At 41.7% G+C, this 14,722-nt stretch overlaps 1 protein-coding gene across 1 annotated transcript; it reads right to left on the bottom strand.

Moving 5' to 3' along the window:
- Nucleotides 1-317: 317 nt before the first annotated feature.
- LOC142169717 (uncharacterized) lies at nucleotides 318-5,895 on the bottom strand. The gene is given in 8 exon segments (XM_075231619.1): nucleotides 318-794; nucleotides 797-913; nucleotides 1,001-1,370; nucleotides 1,476-2,116; nucleotides 2,174-3,683; nucleotides 3,816-3,960; nucleotides 4,148-4,937; nucleotides 5,127-5,895. Coding segments are annotated over 8 exon segments (4,653 nt in total). The 3' UTR covers nucleotides 318-483.
- Nucleotides 5,896-14,722: the final 8,827 nt, after the last annotated feature.

Raw genomic sequence — 14,722 nt, forward strand, 5'->3', positions numbered from 1 at the left:
TTCAAGATGAAGGGGTTCAAAATTACAACTTTTGGAATCAGATCTTTTTACAAAACTAAAACTTCTGCCCCAGTTTCTTCGAATCTGGGGAATTTTGGATTTTTATTTTGATGGGACCGAACCGTGCAAGGCTGCCTACGTATCCTTAAAAGGAATCAGGTCGAACATAGTTCAAACATAAGAGTTTTGTTTTTGTTACTTTGCTTTTCTTTTTTTTTTCTTTCTTTTCTTTTTTTCTTTCTTCGCTTTTCTCTTTTCCTTCTTTTTTTTTTCTTTTTCTTCTCTTTTTTTTTCTCTTTTTTTCATTCTTTTATATTTCTAACACTGCTTCTGATTCCAAAAGAGGGGTATGAAAGAAAATAAATAAGTCTCAAAAAGGGGTAACAAATGATAAAAGTGTTTGGGATAGCAGAATAAAATGCCTTCGTCATTCCAACTTTGAACGTGTCTAGTATAAAATGCGATTGAAGATAAGCAAAGAAATCATACATAATATCTCTTGACTGCATCAGAATTGATAGCCATATCCACACATTTACCTTCTATGTCTGTTAAATACAAAGCGCCATTAGGCAACACCTTTGTCACAATGAAAGGCCCCTTCCAGTTTGGGACAAACTTGCCTTTAGCCTTAGCCTGATGTGGAAGGATGCGTTTCAATACCAGCTGACCCACTTCAAATTTTCGGGGCCGAACCTTCTTGTTGTATGCTCTTGCCATTCTTTTCTGATACAATTGACCATGACATACTGCTGCCAATCTTTTTTCATTAATCAAACTCAATTGCTCTAGCCGGTTTTGACCCACTCATCATTATCAATTTCAGTTTCAACAACGAACCGCAGGGATGGAATCTCAACTTCCGCAGGTATCACTGCCTCGGTTCCATATACCAGCAAATAGGGGGTTGCACCTATTGAAGTGCGGACAGTAGTGCGATAACCTAGCAAAGCAAACGGTAACTTTTCATGCCATTGCCTCGAACCTTGCACCATTTTACGAAGTATCTTCTTTATGTTCTTGTTAGCAGCCTCAACAACTCCGTTTGCCTTAGGACGATATGGAGTGGAGTTTCGATGCGTAATCTTGAACTGTTGGCATACCTTTTTCATCAAATGACTGTTGAGGTTAGCAGCATTATCTGTGATGATTACCTTGGGAATTCCGAACCGGCAAATGATGTTTGAATGAACAAAATCTACCACTGCCTTCTTGGTCACGGACTTGAAAGTTACAGCTTCGACCCACTTGGTAAAGTAATCAATGGCCACCAGAATAAACCTATGCCCTTTTGACGCTGCCGGCTCAATCGGTCCAATGACATCCATGCCCCAAGCAACAAAGGGCCAAGGTGCCGACATTGTGTGCAGCTCAGATGGCGGGGAATGAATCAAATCACCGTGCACCTGGCATTGATGACATTTGCGAACAAAGCTGATGCAATCACGTTCCATGGTGAGCCAATAATAACCTGCTCGAAGAATCTTCTTCGCCAAGACATACCCACTCATATGTGGCCCGCAAACCCCGGAATGCACTTCGGCCATGATAGTCGAGGCTTGTTTAGCATCTATACACCTTAGTAATCCTAGATCTGGAGTTCTCTTGTACAATATTCCCCCACTTAAGAAAAATCCACTAGCCAGACGTCGAATGGTTCTCTTTTGATCGCCTGTGGCATGTGCCGGATATACCCCTGATTTGATGTATTCCTTGATATCATGGAACCAAGGCTCACCATCAAGTTCCTCCTTAACCACATTGCAATAGGCATGCTGATTACGGATTTGGATTTGCAGAGGGTCGACATAAATCTCATCCGGATGGTGTAACATTGATGCCAGAGTAGCCAAGGCGTCGGCAATCTCATTATGAATCCTGGGAATATGCCTGAATTTTACCGACCTGAATCGTTGACAAAGATCATGCAGACATTGTCGATACGGTATGAGCTTCAAATCACGGGTCTCCCATTCTCCCTGAATCTGGTGAACCAGCAAATCTGAGTCTCCCAAAACCAATATTTCTTGAACTCCCATATCTATAGCTAGCCTCAAACCCAGAATGCATGCCTCATATTCAGCCATGTTGTTAGTGCAATAAAATCGAAGTCGAGCTGTTACAGGGTAGTGATGCCTTGTTTCAGAAATGAGTACAACCCCTATTCCGACACCTTTCATGTTAGCAGCTCCATCAAAGAAAAGTTTCCAACCTGGCTTTTCATCATGATCAGCCCCGTCAACATACGTCACTTCTTCATCAGGAAAATAAGTCTTCAGTGGCTCATATACTTCATCCACCGGATTCTCGGCCAAGTGATCGGCTAGGGCTTGGGCTTTCATCGCGGTTCGAGTCACATAGATGATGTCAAATTCTGTGAGTAAAATCTGCCACTTTGCCAACCTCCCTGTGGGCATAGGCTTCTGAAAGATATACCTTAGAGGATCCATGCGAGAAATGAGGTAAGTAGTGTAGGATGACAAATAATGCTTCAACTTTTGCGCCACCCAAGTCAGGGCGCAACATGTCCTTTCAAGAAGAGTATACTTAACCTCATAGGGAGTGAACTTCTTGCTGAGGTAATAAATGGCTTGCTCTTTCTTGCTCGTGTTGTCGTGTTGACCCAACACACAACTAAAAGAATTATCCATGACCGTCAAATAGAGAATTAAAGGTCTCCCAGGTTCTGGCGGGACCAACACAGGGGGGTTTAACAGGTAATTCTTGATCTTATCAAATGCTTCCTGACACTCATTAGTCCACTTAACCGCATCATTCTTCTTCAGCAACTTAAAGATGGGCTCACAAGTTGTCGTGAGTTGAGCAATAAACCTGCTGATGTAGTTTAACCTTCCGAGAAGGCTCATTACCTCGGTTTTGTTCTTTGGCGGTGGTAATTCTTGGATGGCTTTGATCTTTGATGGGTCCAACTCAATACCGCGTCGACTGACTATGAATCCCAACAGTTTCCCGGACGGGACACCAAATGCACATTTTGCCGGATTGAGCTTGAGGTTGTACCTGCGGAGCCTTTGGAAAAACTTTCTCAAGTCTCCAACATGGTCGGACTGCTTCTTTGACTTTATGATCACATCATCTACATAAACCTCAATTTCCTTGTGTATCATGTCATGAAATATGGTAGTCATTGCCCTCATGTAAGTTGCCCCAGCATTCTTTAAACCGAATGGCATTACCCGGTAACAATACGTCCCCCAAGGCGTAATGAATGCTGTCTTTTCTACGTCTTCCTCGTCCATCAGGATCTGATGATATCCCGCATAACAATCCACGAAAGACCCGATCTCATGCTTGGCACAATTATCAATCAGAATGTGGATGTTCGGCAATGGAAAGTTATCCTTTGGACTTGCCTTGTTGAGATCACGATAATCAACACACACCCTCGTCTTACCATCCTTCTTTGGTACTGGTACCACATTAGCTAACCAAGTGGGATACTGAGTGACCCGAATGACCTTTGCCTCCAGTTGCTTTGTGATTTCTTCTTTAATCTTCACACTCATATCAGTCTTGAACTTTCTTAACTTTTGCTTGACAGGAGGGAACGTAGGGTCGGTTGGCAATTTATGAGCTACCAAATCAGTACTCAAGCCCGGCATGTCGTCATACGACCATGCAAAGACATCTTTGTATGCAAATAGTGTTTTGATTATTTCTTCCTTGATTTGCTGTTCCAGATGCACACTTATCTTGGTTTCTCTGACATTATTTTGATCTCCTAAATTGATTGCTTCGGTTTCATTCAAATTAGGCTTGGGTTTTTCTTCAAAGTGTTTTAGTTCTCTACTGACTTCCTCAAATGCCGCCTCTTCATCGTATTCTGTTTCATCATCACCCTCTACTTCTTGGATCGTTATTTCAGAATTAGATTGGCTTTTAAAATTTGGCTGAAAATTCCTCATGCATGTCATGTCATTGAAACCAGCATAAAAAGAACTGTACAGAAAGAAAAGCAAAAACAAAAATGAAACGCTATCAGGATTAATGGAAAACGGGAAATTGTATTTCATTGAAAATAAAAGGATAGGAGGGTTTGTACATCAAAACAAGCAAAAAATAAAAAAAATCTGGATTACAACCCTGGAATAACCCAGATAGCATAAAGGAAAACAAAGCAAACTACCAAAACTCCTTCCGGGCGGGGAGAGGAGTAGCTTTCCAATTGCTAAGCTTCACATTTGGACCAACGAGCTGCACATCGGCATTACTGGAACCTTCCCCGATTTCTACCATATTAACCTCATCAAACAAACTCTGGAACCTCTTGATCAACTCTTCATCAAAGTCGACCACAGGTTTTGGGACCGCTGATATTGGGCGTTTTGCGACCCCTGGCTTGACAAAAGACTTGGAGATATGTGGAACAGGCTTAGGAAGTGACCATGCCTTTCCTTTCAAACTTTTAGCCTTTTTCACGTCCTTCCCTGTGAGTGTGAATCCCAAACCAAATGTACCAAAACTTTCACGTGGACACACCGGATGCACAATACCCTGCAGAGATGAACCCAGACCTTTGCCTGGCAGAAAACTATTCTTCAACATTTCATTTGCTACCATGACAGACGCGGATGTTATCTTCGGACCTAGGATGCATTCTCTCTCGGGAATTTTCCCGACAGACACTGTTTCGAACATTTGGTAAACCCAAGGCCCTTTATCATCTTCAACTTCAATAAATGGAATGATTGTGTCATTGTAAGCGGATAAGTTCTCATCCCCGTGCACAACTATTTCCTGTCTGTCCCATTCGAACTTTACCATTTGATGCAGAGAAGACGGGATTGCCTTGGCAGCGTGGATCCAGGGCCTGCCCAATAACAAGTTATAAGAGGCACCCACATCTAGCACTTGGAACTCCATAGTGAACTCAACCGGCCCTATTGACAATTTTAGCATTATATCACCGACAGAATCTTTGCCTCCTCCATCGAAGCCTCGAACGCATACATTATTAATGTGGATCCTTTTGGTGCCAATCTTCAACTTTTGCAAAGTGGACAGAGGGCAAATATTCGCACTAGAACCGTTATCCACCAGTACCCTTGAGACAGCAAAATCCTCGCACTTCACTGTGAGATAAAGAGCTCGATTGTGTTCTGTACCCTCTATAGGGAGTTCATCATCTGAGAAAGTGATCCTGTTCGCTTCGAAAATCTTGTTAGCAATCTTTTCCAAGTGGTTCACCGTGATCTTATCAGGAACATGGGCCTCGTTCAAAATCTTCATCAGGGCTTTGCGGTGTTCATCTGAATGTATCAACAAAGACAGAAGAGAGATCTGAGCTGGTGTTTTCCTCAACTGTTCTACAATGGAATAGTCTTGCATTTTCATCTTTTTCAGGAATTCCTCAGCCTCTTCTTCGGTGACCGGCTTTTTTACTGGGATGTGGCCGTCCTTGGATGGCTTGGTTTTCCTCAGTTCTTCTGGGGCAAAACATCTCCCAGAACGAGTTAGTCCTCCGGTTTCATTGATTTCTTCTTCTACTTCTTTCCCTTTGTATGTTATTACCACCTGTTTGTAATTCCATGGGACGGCCTTTGTGTCAACCATCGGTAACTGGGTTACTGGCTTAATGATAACGGGGGTAACACGAACCCCTTCCACGATTATGACCGGCTTGCCCGGGACCCCTGGCACGATCACTTTTTGCCTTTCCTGGTTCGCTTCAACATCAATCGGAGGCCCTTTCACAACCAATATAGAAGGCTTCACGTTGAGCGCGCTTGGCTTCTCCGACACCTCTTTAATTACCAAGGACATTGCTTTTGCAGAATCTAGAGCTTTGATTGGATTACTTTCGCTAGCCCGGATCATCATGACAGACTTGGAAGAGTTTTTGGGCTCCCCATCCTTATGAACTATCTCGATCATATGTGTCTCTGCATGGGCCGGCAAAGGATTTTGGTTGATGTTTGGCGCCTCCGGGCTCTGGACCACAATTTGATTTGTATCAATAAGCTCTTGGATCGCCCTCTTCAAATGCCAGCACTTCTCCGTGTCGTGCCCCGGAGCATCAGAACAATATGCACATTTAAGGGAGTAATCAAGGTTCCTTGGAGGCGGATTTGGTATCTTGGGCTCAATCGGCCTCAAAATGTCCAACTGCCTCAACCTCTGAAACAAACTGGTATAGGACTCTCCAAGAGGGGTGAAGGTTTCTTTCCGTTGTTGCCTCTCTTTTCTGTAATCTGGCTTCGGTCAAAAACTTGGACCAGTAGGGTTTTCGTATGGTTGTGGGGGTGTATAAAGATTTTGTGGAGTTGGAGCATGCCATTGCGGGTAAGGAGGGGGTTGAGCATATGACTGTGCGTGGTGAACATGGTATTGGGGTAGCTCGACAGAATATCGAGGGTCTTGTGGCGGGAGATAGTGCTGAGATGGATTATATGGAGCTTGGGTGTAGGCTTGAGGTTGGGGTCGAGTTTGGGTGTACTGGTGAGGCGGACCCCTTGGGCCACGCCATGATCCAGAGACAAACATAGCGACATCTTCTTTCTTCTTTTTGCCTAACAGGCTTCCGGTGCCACTTTGAATTGCCTGTGTGGTCGCTTTTATGGCAGAGTAGCTCATGATCTTGCTTGACTTGAGTCCCTCTTCCACCATTCCTCCCATCTTTACCACATCGTTGAAGGACTTACCTATGGCTGAGATCAAATGGCCAAAGTAAGTGGGCTCTAGGGCTTGAAGAAAGTACTCGACCATCTCATCTTCCTCCATTGGAGGGTAGACTCGTGCAGCTTGTTCTCTCCATCTGAAACCATATTCCCTAAAGCTTTCATTGGGCCTCTTCTCTACCTTGGTCAAAGATAGGCGATCCGGGACAATGTCTATATTGTACTGAAAGTGCCGAGCAAAGGCCTGAGCCAAGTCATCCCATGTGTACCACCTGCTAGTGTCTTGGCGGGTGTACCATTCTAAAGCTGCCCCACTCAGACTCTGACTGAAATATGCCATTAATAATTCATCTTTCCCACCGGCGCCTCTCATATTGCTGCTGAAGCCTCTCAAATGGGCCACGGGATCTCCATGTCCATCGTACGGGTCAAACTTGGGCATCTTGAACCCAGCGGGCAGTTGAACATCCGGAAATAAGCATAAATCCTTGTAAGCCACACTTACTTGGCTTCCTATCCCCTGCATGTTCTTCAAAGATTGCTCTAGGCTCTTCACTTTCCTGAACATCTCGTCCTGCTCCACATTCCGGGATGGTTTCTCAGTTTCGACAAGAGGTTCAAAGCGAGGGGCATGGGAATAAGGATCCGTGACTTTGAAAGTTGGTTCTGGAACATAATATTGGGTATCTGGAGCTTGGAACGTGGGTTCACTAGAAGATCTGTGAAGGGTAGCTCACGGAGGGGCTACGAAAACAGGAGCGGATGTCGGAGCAGGGTATGCAGTTGTTTTGGCTGGTAGAGCATGAAAGGTTTGGGACGAGGTGCCAGGGTAGTGGCGATAAGGGGTAAAGCCTGGTGCGTGCTGAGGGGAAAGATCAATGGTAATGGGATCTTGGGCTTGTGACAGTGGTGGGATGAAAGCGGGATTTTCTGGGTAGTTAGCGGGGAATGAAGGTGGAGGATGCCCCCTGACCCAGGCTTGATACATTTCTGCCATTTGATGCTTCAACCTGTAGACCTCCTCTTTCAATTCAGACTCCGATTCTACAATCTCCCTTGGCGGGTCGACAACACCCGTGTCCAATTCTTTGCTAGTCATGACTGCCTTGCACTTTGATCTGGTGTTATAAGGGTGACTTGCCAGGATGCCAACAAACTAACCACCTAAAACAAAACCTGTCTATGCGCGCACAAAAACTTGGTCAGTTTTAAAAGCAATTTACAGATAGTTAATCGCACATTGGGTATGCAATGCACCTGAGCAGTTAACGTTCCTAGATGCTTTGCGATGGCTCGTATGTTTCATCCCGGCTTTTCCAAATTCTCCAAATCCTGACTTTTCCCTCTCACCTCCTGCTGTGTTTCGCTCTTTTAATTCTCATTCTTTCCCTTTTTTTTAGTTTGGCCCCTCTTTTCTTTCTTCCTCTCTCTTCTTTTCCCTCTCTTCTTTTAAGAATATGATCGAATCCTATGGGGATTGCCTACGTATCATGACGCCGCATGAATCAGATCATTACGTAGTTCAGAGAAATAGATACGAAATAATTTATTTCATCAATAAAAGACATATTTTTGGATTTTCTATTACAAGGACTAAAAGTGGCGATGACTGCAAAAGGAAAATCTACAGACTCGAAATAAAGTAATAGACAACCTTGACAAAGACGAACAAGACTCGGAGAAAGTAAAATACAGACTACTAAAGGAAATCAAAAATACATAAGAGCCTCCACTGGTACTCCGGAGGCTTGCGGGACATCAGCCGGTCTCTGCACGGGCCTGCGGGCAATATCTTCTTGAAGGCGGTCTAGGTCAACCATCACCTGTCGAACGAATGTCATTACAGAAGGAAAAAACATAGACTTGGTCATGTCTTCACATTCATGGCATTTCATTACAATATAATCAACTATCTCTTTAATCCTCATTCTGATGACACCCTTTTCTTGAAGCAAACGTCCAATCTACTGGGCCCGAGCCTCTAACACTTGTGTATCTGTGTTGCTTTGGTCTTGTAACTGCTTCAGGCTTTCTTGTAGTTGGTAAATCAGTGCATAGCAATGCTCTCTTTCTGTCTTGAAATCCTTTGTTTGCTTGATCATTTCATTTTCCAGGGCAACCAGCATTTTCTGTAAAATTGCTACTTCTTTGTCATATTTCTGCTTCAACTGGTGGGCTAATCTAGCGTGTTCTTCCGCACCTTTGGCCAGCCTTGCTTGAGCATTGAACAAGTCCCTTTCGGCCTTTGTTAAGTCAAAACCGTAATCATGCACTTTCCGCCTCAGATTGGTTATAATTTTCTCATCCCTCTCACTTCTTTCTGGTGTCTCGGCGGCTATTTTCATTCTCTGGATTTGGGCTCGAAGGGCTTCATTTTCCTTGGCCAACCTCTTCTTTTCCCCTGCATCTTCAGCTGCCTGCAAACTACTATCAAATTTGATTTTTTCAATTTGTCCTTCTAGCTTGTTTATAGTAGTTCGGTATTCCTTTTCTTTAGCTAACCAAGCCCAGTGCTCCTGCGATGCGTCAATAAATTCTTGGATATGAGGTCTTTTAGTTGGTCGTTCAGATTCACTAGTCATCGCGAATCTCTTTCCATACCAGGCAACATAACTAGGTAAGACTTCACCCCTAGACAAATCACGTACTCGGGTGTTTGCCCCCAAATACTGGCATTCGCTCCAAATTTGGCGAACCGCTTCTTCGGGAAATTGGGCATCAGAGCGGATTTCGACCACATAAGTGCTAAGATCTTCATCTCTAGGAACTGTCTGGCATCTTCCAAGCTGTCTCAAAACCCGGTACGGAGCATAGGGTTGGATGCTTCTGAGACCCATTAGCAAGAAGTAGGGACCAGTGGCGGGCATATAAACAATCTCATCAACGGGAAGCCAACCCAATGTCCACTCTATCTGATCTGCGGTCGTAGATCGAAGGCGGGTAATCCAATCTTTGACCCCTTTTGGCATTTCGAATCCTGTTACTCGTGTACCAAACTCTTCAATGCAGTTTTTCCCCGTAGACCCATAGTTCATGTATCGAGGACGATGACAGAGGTATTCGATCATCCACATTTGCAACAACAGGTTGCATCCCTCGAAAAACTGGCTCCGGCCTTACAGAACGTGAGGGCTCGGAATATATCTGATATGATCATGGGTGCGAGAGTACTCTTGGCCTGAGTAGTCAGAACGTGGACAACCCCGGCTATCCGCAAATCAATGTGCCCGTCCTCCCTTGGAAACACCAAAAGTCCTAAAAATGCCACCATGAAGGCAAAACATCTATGGGTCTCCCATTTTGATCGGTTTCCTTTACTGCAGAGTCCATTTTCAGGGTCTTCGAATCCCCCTAGATGCCCGTATCGCTGATATAGAAAATGAAAAGTGGAAACTCCCCGTGCTAGACTTCCCGTCTTGATTTGTCTGCTTATCTTTAGTAAGTCCAGAAACTTGTGGGGGGTAACAGTCCTTGGAGATACCAGGTACTTGTGTCTCAGTCCTTCCGTGCTCCCAGTATAACCCGCCATTTCTTCCAAAGTGGGCGTAAGCTCAAAATCTGAGAAGTGTAAAACATTATGAGCGGGGTCCCAGAATGCCACTAATGCCTCTATCAGGTCCCTTCTAGGTTGAATTTTCAATAGTCCAGTGAGCGCCCCTAGGTATTGGTTGACCATGTCTCGTCCTTGTTTTCCCAAATCCTCCCACCACATGTGGAGTGCCAGTGGAATCTGATCCATAACCTTCACAGGTAAGTTCTGAACGGTGCTCATTCTGCACATTTTAAATTAGGGTGACTAGATTAAAATTTTGTACAAAACTGACCATGAAAAGATTACTATCATTATAATTTTTGAAAAATATAACCGAAAACAAATCACGGCCACTTTTGCAAATACGACCTTTCAACACTTCGGAGGAGAAGATTTTAGGGCTGTGTTTGCGAAGTGGTCAAATTTTTTTTTTTTAAATAAAAAAATAAAAAAAATAAAGACTTGTAAAAAGAAAGAAAATATTTTTGGAATTTGATTATTCTGTTTTTTTTTAATTTTTGAAAAAGCAAGACTTCTAAAGAAAAAAAAATATTTTTTTTTGAATTTTGATTATATATTTTTTTTTCCGAAATTTCGAAAGAAAAACTTCTAAAAAAAGGAAAAGGGAAATATTTTTGGATTTATGGACTTTTATTTTGAATTTATGAAAGAAACACTTCTAAAGAATCTTGAATTTTGTTTTCAATTTTCGAAAGAAGAATGAAAATATTTTTGGATTTTAATTTCATTTGTTTTCTTTTTCTAATAAAAGACTCCTACAAATAAAATATATATTTGTTTTGGTTTAAAATTATTTTTTTAATCTTTTATTTGTTTGGGATTTTCTAAAAAAAACAAAACTCCTAAAAGAAGGAATTAAAGGAAATACTTTTGGATTTTTTTAAAAAAATGGGGTCTCAAAGAAAGACTTTCTAAACAAGAAAATAAAGGAAAATATTTTAGATTTTTTGAAAATTGGGGGCCGGAACCGATGAGGTTTGCCTACGTATCTCACATCCGGTGAGAATCAGACCCGCGTAGTTCGGTCATTTTGATGCACAGAAAAATATGATTTGTTTTGGAATGATTCTCTCTTTGTTTTTGAAATTTCGACAGAGTAACGGGATTTTTGAATACCGAAATTATCAAAACTAGGTGTTTTTCTATCTTACCTCACTCTTGATTTTTCTCTTCTTTTTTTTTTTGGATTTATTTTTCCTTAGTCACGAAGCCGGTCAACATACAAGCCAAGTAAATTAATGCACAAGTAGTACGTAAAGAATGCATCAGGATGGTCCTTTAATTTTGAGTACACCTATCCTAGACGGACCCAACCCCTGTGTTGAGTCCCCTAAGTCAAATGCACGTGATGCAAGCAAACGTACCTACTAGGGATCCGGCATGAGGCTATGTTATTCTAAGTTTAAATCTTGGGTGTATTGTTCTAGACCTGGCTTACCCGAGCGGACAACTCGAGCCGAGGGGGGCAACGTACCGGTAACCAAAAGGCCATCCGGCTTTGTAACTGATCCGATCCTCGTTCTAAATTAGGATATGACACTAACAGAAAAGAAGTCACGCCAGCGTGCACTTCCCAGAAGATTTAGAAGACTCAGAGAGGAGAATGGTTTCGTGACAGTTTATATACAGTCCAAACAATATCAAAGCAGTAAAAATAGGCATTTAGCACATTAGGCTCAAACACGTAAAAAAAATCAGGATAATAAGTAAAAGCCAAGTATAACAGTCATCTAAGCTCGAATTCTGAACCCTGAACCAGAGATTCTGGGTTCGACATCCCCAGCAGAGTCGCCAGAGCTGTCACACCTCCTTTTTCCCGAAGGGGTATGGGATAGTTAGGGGAATAAGGGAGTTTTTCCAATTTAAGTGACATTAATCGAAATGGGATTATTTATTTATTTCAGAGTCGCCACTTGGGATAATTTATGGTGTCCCAAGTCACCGATTTATTTTAAATCCCAAATCGAGGAAATTTGACTTTATTTATGGTCCGCGAACACAGAAAATCGGGTAAGAAATTCTGTTAACCCGGGAGAAGGTGTGAGGCACTCCCGAATTCCGTGGTTTTAGCACGGTCGCTCAACTATCAATAATCGGCCTAATTATTTGATTTGATACATGTTTAAAGCCTATTGTGCATTTTTACTTTTTAACCGCTTTTAATTATTTATGGAATTATTTCTGGAACAAGTCACGATGTCGTACACTTGTCGTTTTGGCACACGTCGCAAACCGCGTCACATGAAATGCACCTGCAATTTACGACAGGCTTATTTTTATTATTATTTGAAGTTGTGGCCGAGTCACGTGAAACGCACACTCGAATTAGGGTTACGTATCATAACTATGCCACGGGAACCGTACCCATAGTCACGATAATTTATTAATCGTGCCTAAAGCAAACTACGATGTTTGGATATTATTCAATTTTTGCTAAGGTGTGAGATTACAAGTGAGAGTCTAGAATTATGGAGTTATTGGTGGGAAAAAGCATATGCAGTGTTCTATTAAAATACTAGTTATTTTAACGAGCTCATACTATGTCTGCTGTTCTTCTTCAATAAATCTTCCATCGCATGATAAAACTAAAACTGGAGGCTACATACATGAAGGCTAATTGGAACTATTTGCTAAACATGGAAATATCGACATAGTTGAATGGAATTCAATTAACACCCTGAATTGTTGGCAAATTCCACGCCGAATAAACTGGCAGGGAGTTATTAAAATATTTGAAAATCCTCTTCCTAATTAATTAACTCAATCAAAAATACATCACAGTTCGAAATTCTAGGCCAGACATCTGGGCCTCTGAAATGGACCAGTAGCCTTAACCACTGAATAATTATGGACAAAAGATTAATTAACAGTCCATATTGATATAAAAGCCATTTACATAATCAAATTGGCTAATCATAACATAAATTACATTATTTCATTAGCACAAATATAAACTCTATACTTCTTCTCTTTTTTCGAATCTCTAACGGTGTAGTGCTTCTTTCTCAAGGCCATGTTTGATTTACAAGGAGATAGTCATTTGGGCTACCTTGTAAATTAACTTGGTTGTATCAATAAATAACAGTAACAACATATTAATTAAACAACACATTCCAACTTGAAGTTCATTTAAGCAAGTAAATCATTATTCAGAATAAGCAAACTTGCTACAAAGCTATCCTCACTTGCTAAGTTCGGCCACTATTTGAAAGAAAACATGAAACCAGATTTTTGCATCAATTAAGTGTACGCAATAGAACTTGAACATTTTTTTAGAGAAACAGAACAACATTCATCAGATGCTAGGCTGCTCATTTGCATTCAACAAACCAATACTTGATTTTAACATTCCAATCACTTCAAAGATCAAACAAGGAAAAGGATTTCAAACAGATTCAAACTTTAAGCATGTTGAATCTAGGATCAGAACTAAAAAAATACATAATATTTCCAGAACTTAACAGAGAAAAATAAATTGAGACCAATCGACAGTACACATAATGAATCTATGAAATGAGAAAGAATCAGCTAATAAACAAATCAAAATTTTCATTCGAGATTCAAACAAGCTGAAAACTACTAAAAGTATTGTAAGAGGATAATTTAACAAATCCAGCTTTATTTATGGTTTAAATAAAGCTAAACAAAGTGGCTAAACGTACCTATGAACAGCAAAACAACGACTAAGAGAAATCTGCACTTCAAAAAAGGCAGCCTCTCGAGCAGCAGCGAACTCAACAACTTCTCAGTCAAAGTCCAATTTTCAACTCAAAATCCAGATTGAAAAGAAGAGACGGAATATGTGTTTTTTTTATTTTTAGACAGTAATCAAAATAAAATCAACAGACGAACACTGAACATTTTTTTTTGTATTTTTTTTTGTTCTGAAACTAAACCAGAAAATCGAAAAAAATGAAGATGAACCACTGAAAAGAAAAAGAATTTTTTTTAGAACCCTAGCTTTCCTTTCCGATTTTTTTCTCTAAAATTTTTGTTCCAAAAAAATCAGACCCCTAAGAAATCCCTTAACCTCCCTATATATACCCAAACCAGAAATTTTCATACCTATTTTCTTCAAGTTGTGCCCTAAAATTCCTCTTTCCGTCCGAAAAATCCGCGAGAATCCGATTCTCTTTCTTGTGAACCAAATCGGACAAATGGAGGTCTAGGATCTTGAATCTCTCAGATCCTACGACCACCATTCATCCGAGATTGTTCTCAATACAAAAAGCGCGTGAAGCCTAAGGGAGAGAAGAATATTTTCTGTTAGAGGTCGTTACGGGACGGGTGACGTGGAGGAGGGAGGGTGAAGGAACCACGTGCGTGAGTTGGAGGGAGGGTGAACTCGCTTGAGTTCAAGCGAGTTCGGTCGACGGAGGGAGAGAAAAGGGGGTGGGCGCCTCTTGGTTAGGAATTAGGTTTAGGGTTCTGGGGGAGGGGAAACGCATAACAGGCCTTTTATATGGGGGTGAGAGTGGACTGTGTCCGTTGGATGGAGATGGATTGAATGGTCGAGATCGATCCGTCCAAA

The sequence above is a fragment of the Nicotiana tabacum genome, chromosome 15, assembly GCF_000715075.1.
Source record: "Nicotiana tabacum cultivar K326 chromosome 15, ASM71507v2, whole genome shotgun sequence".
Taxonomy (NCBI): Eukaryota; Viridiplantae; Streptophyta; class Magnoliopsida; order Solanales; family Solanaceae; genus Nicotiana; species Nicotiana tabacum.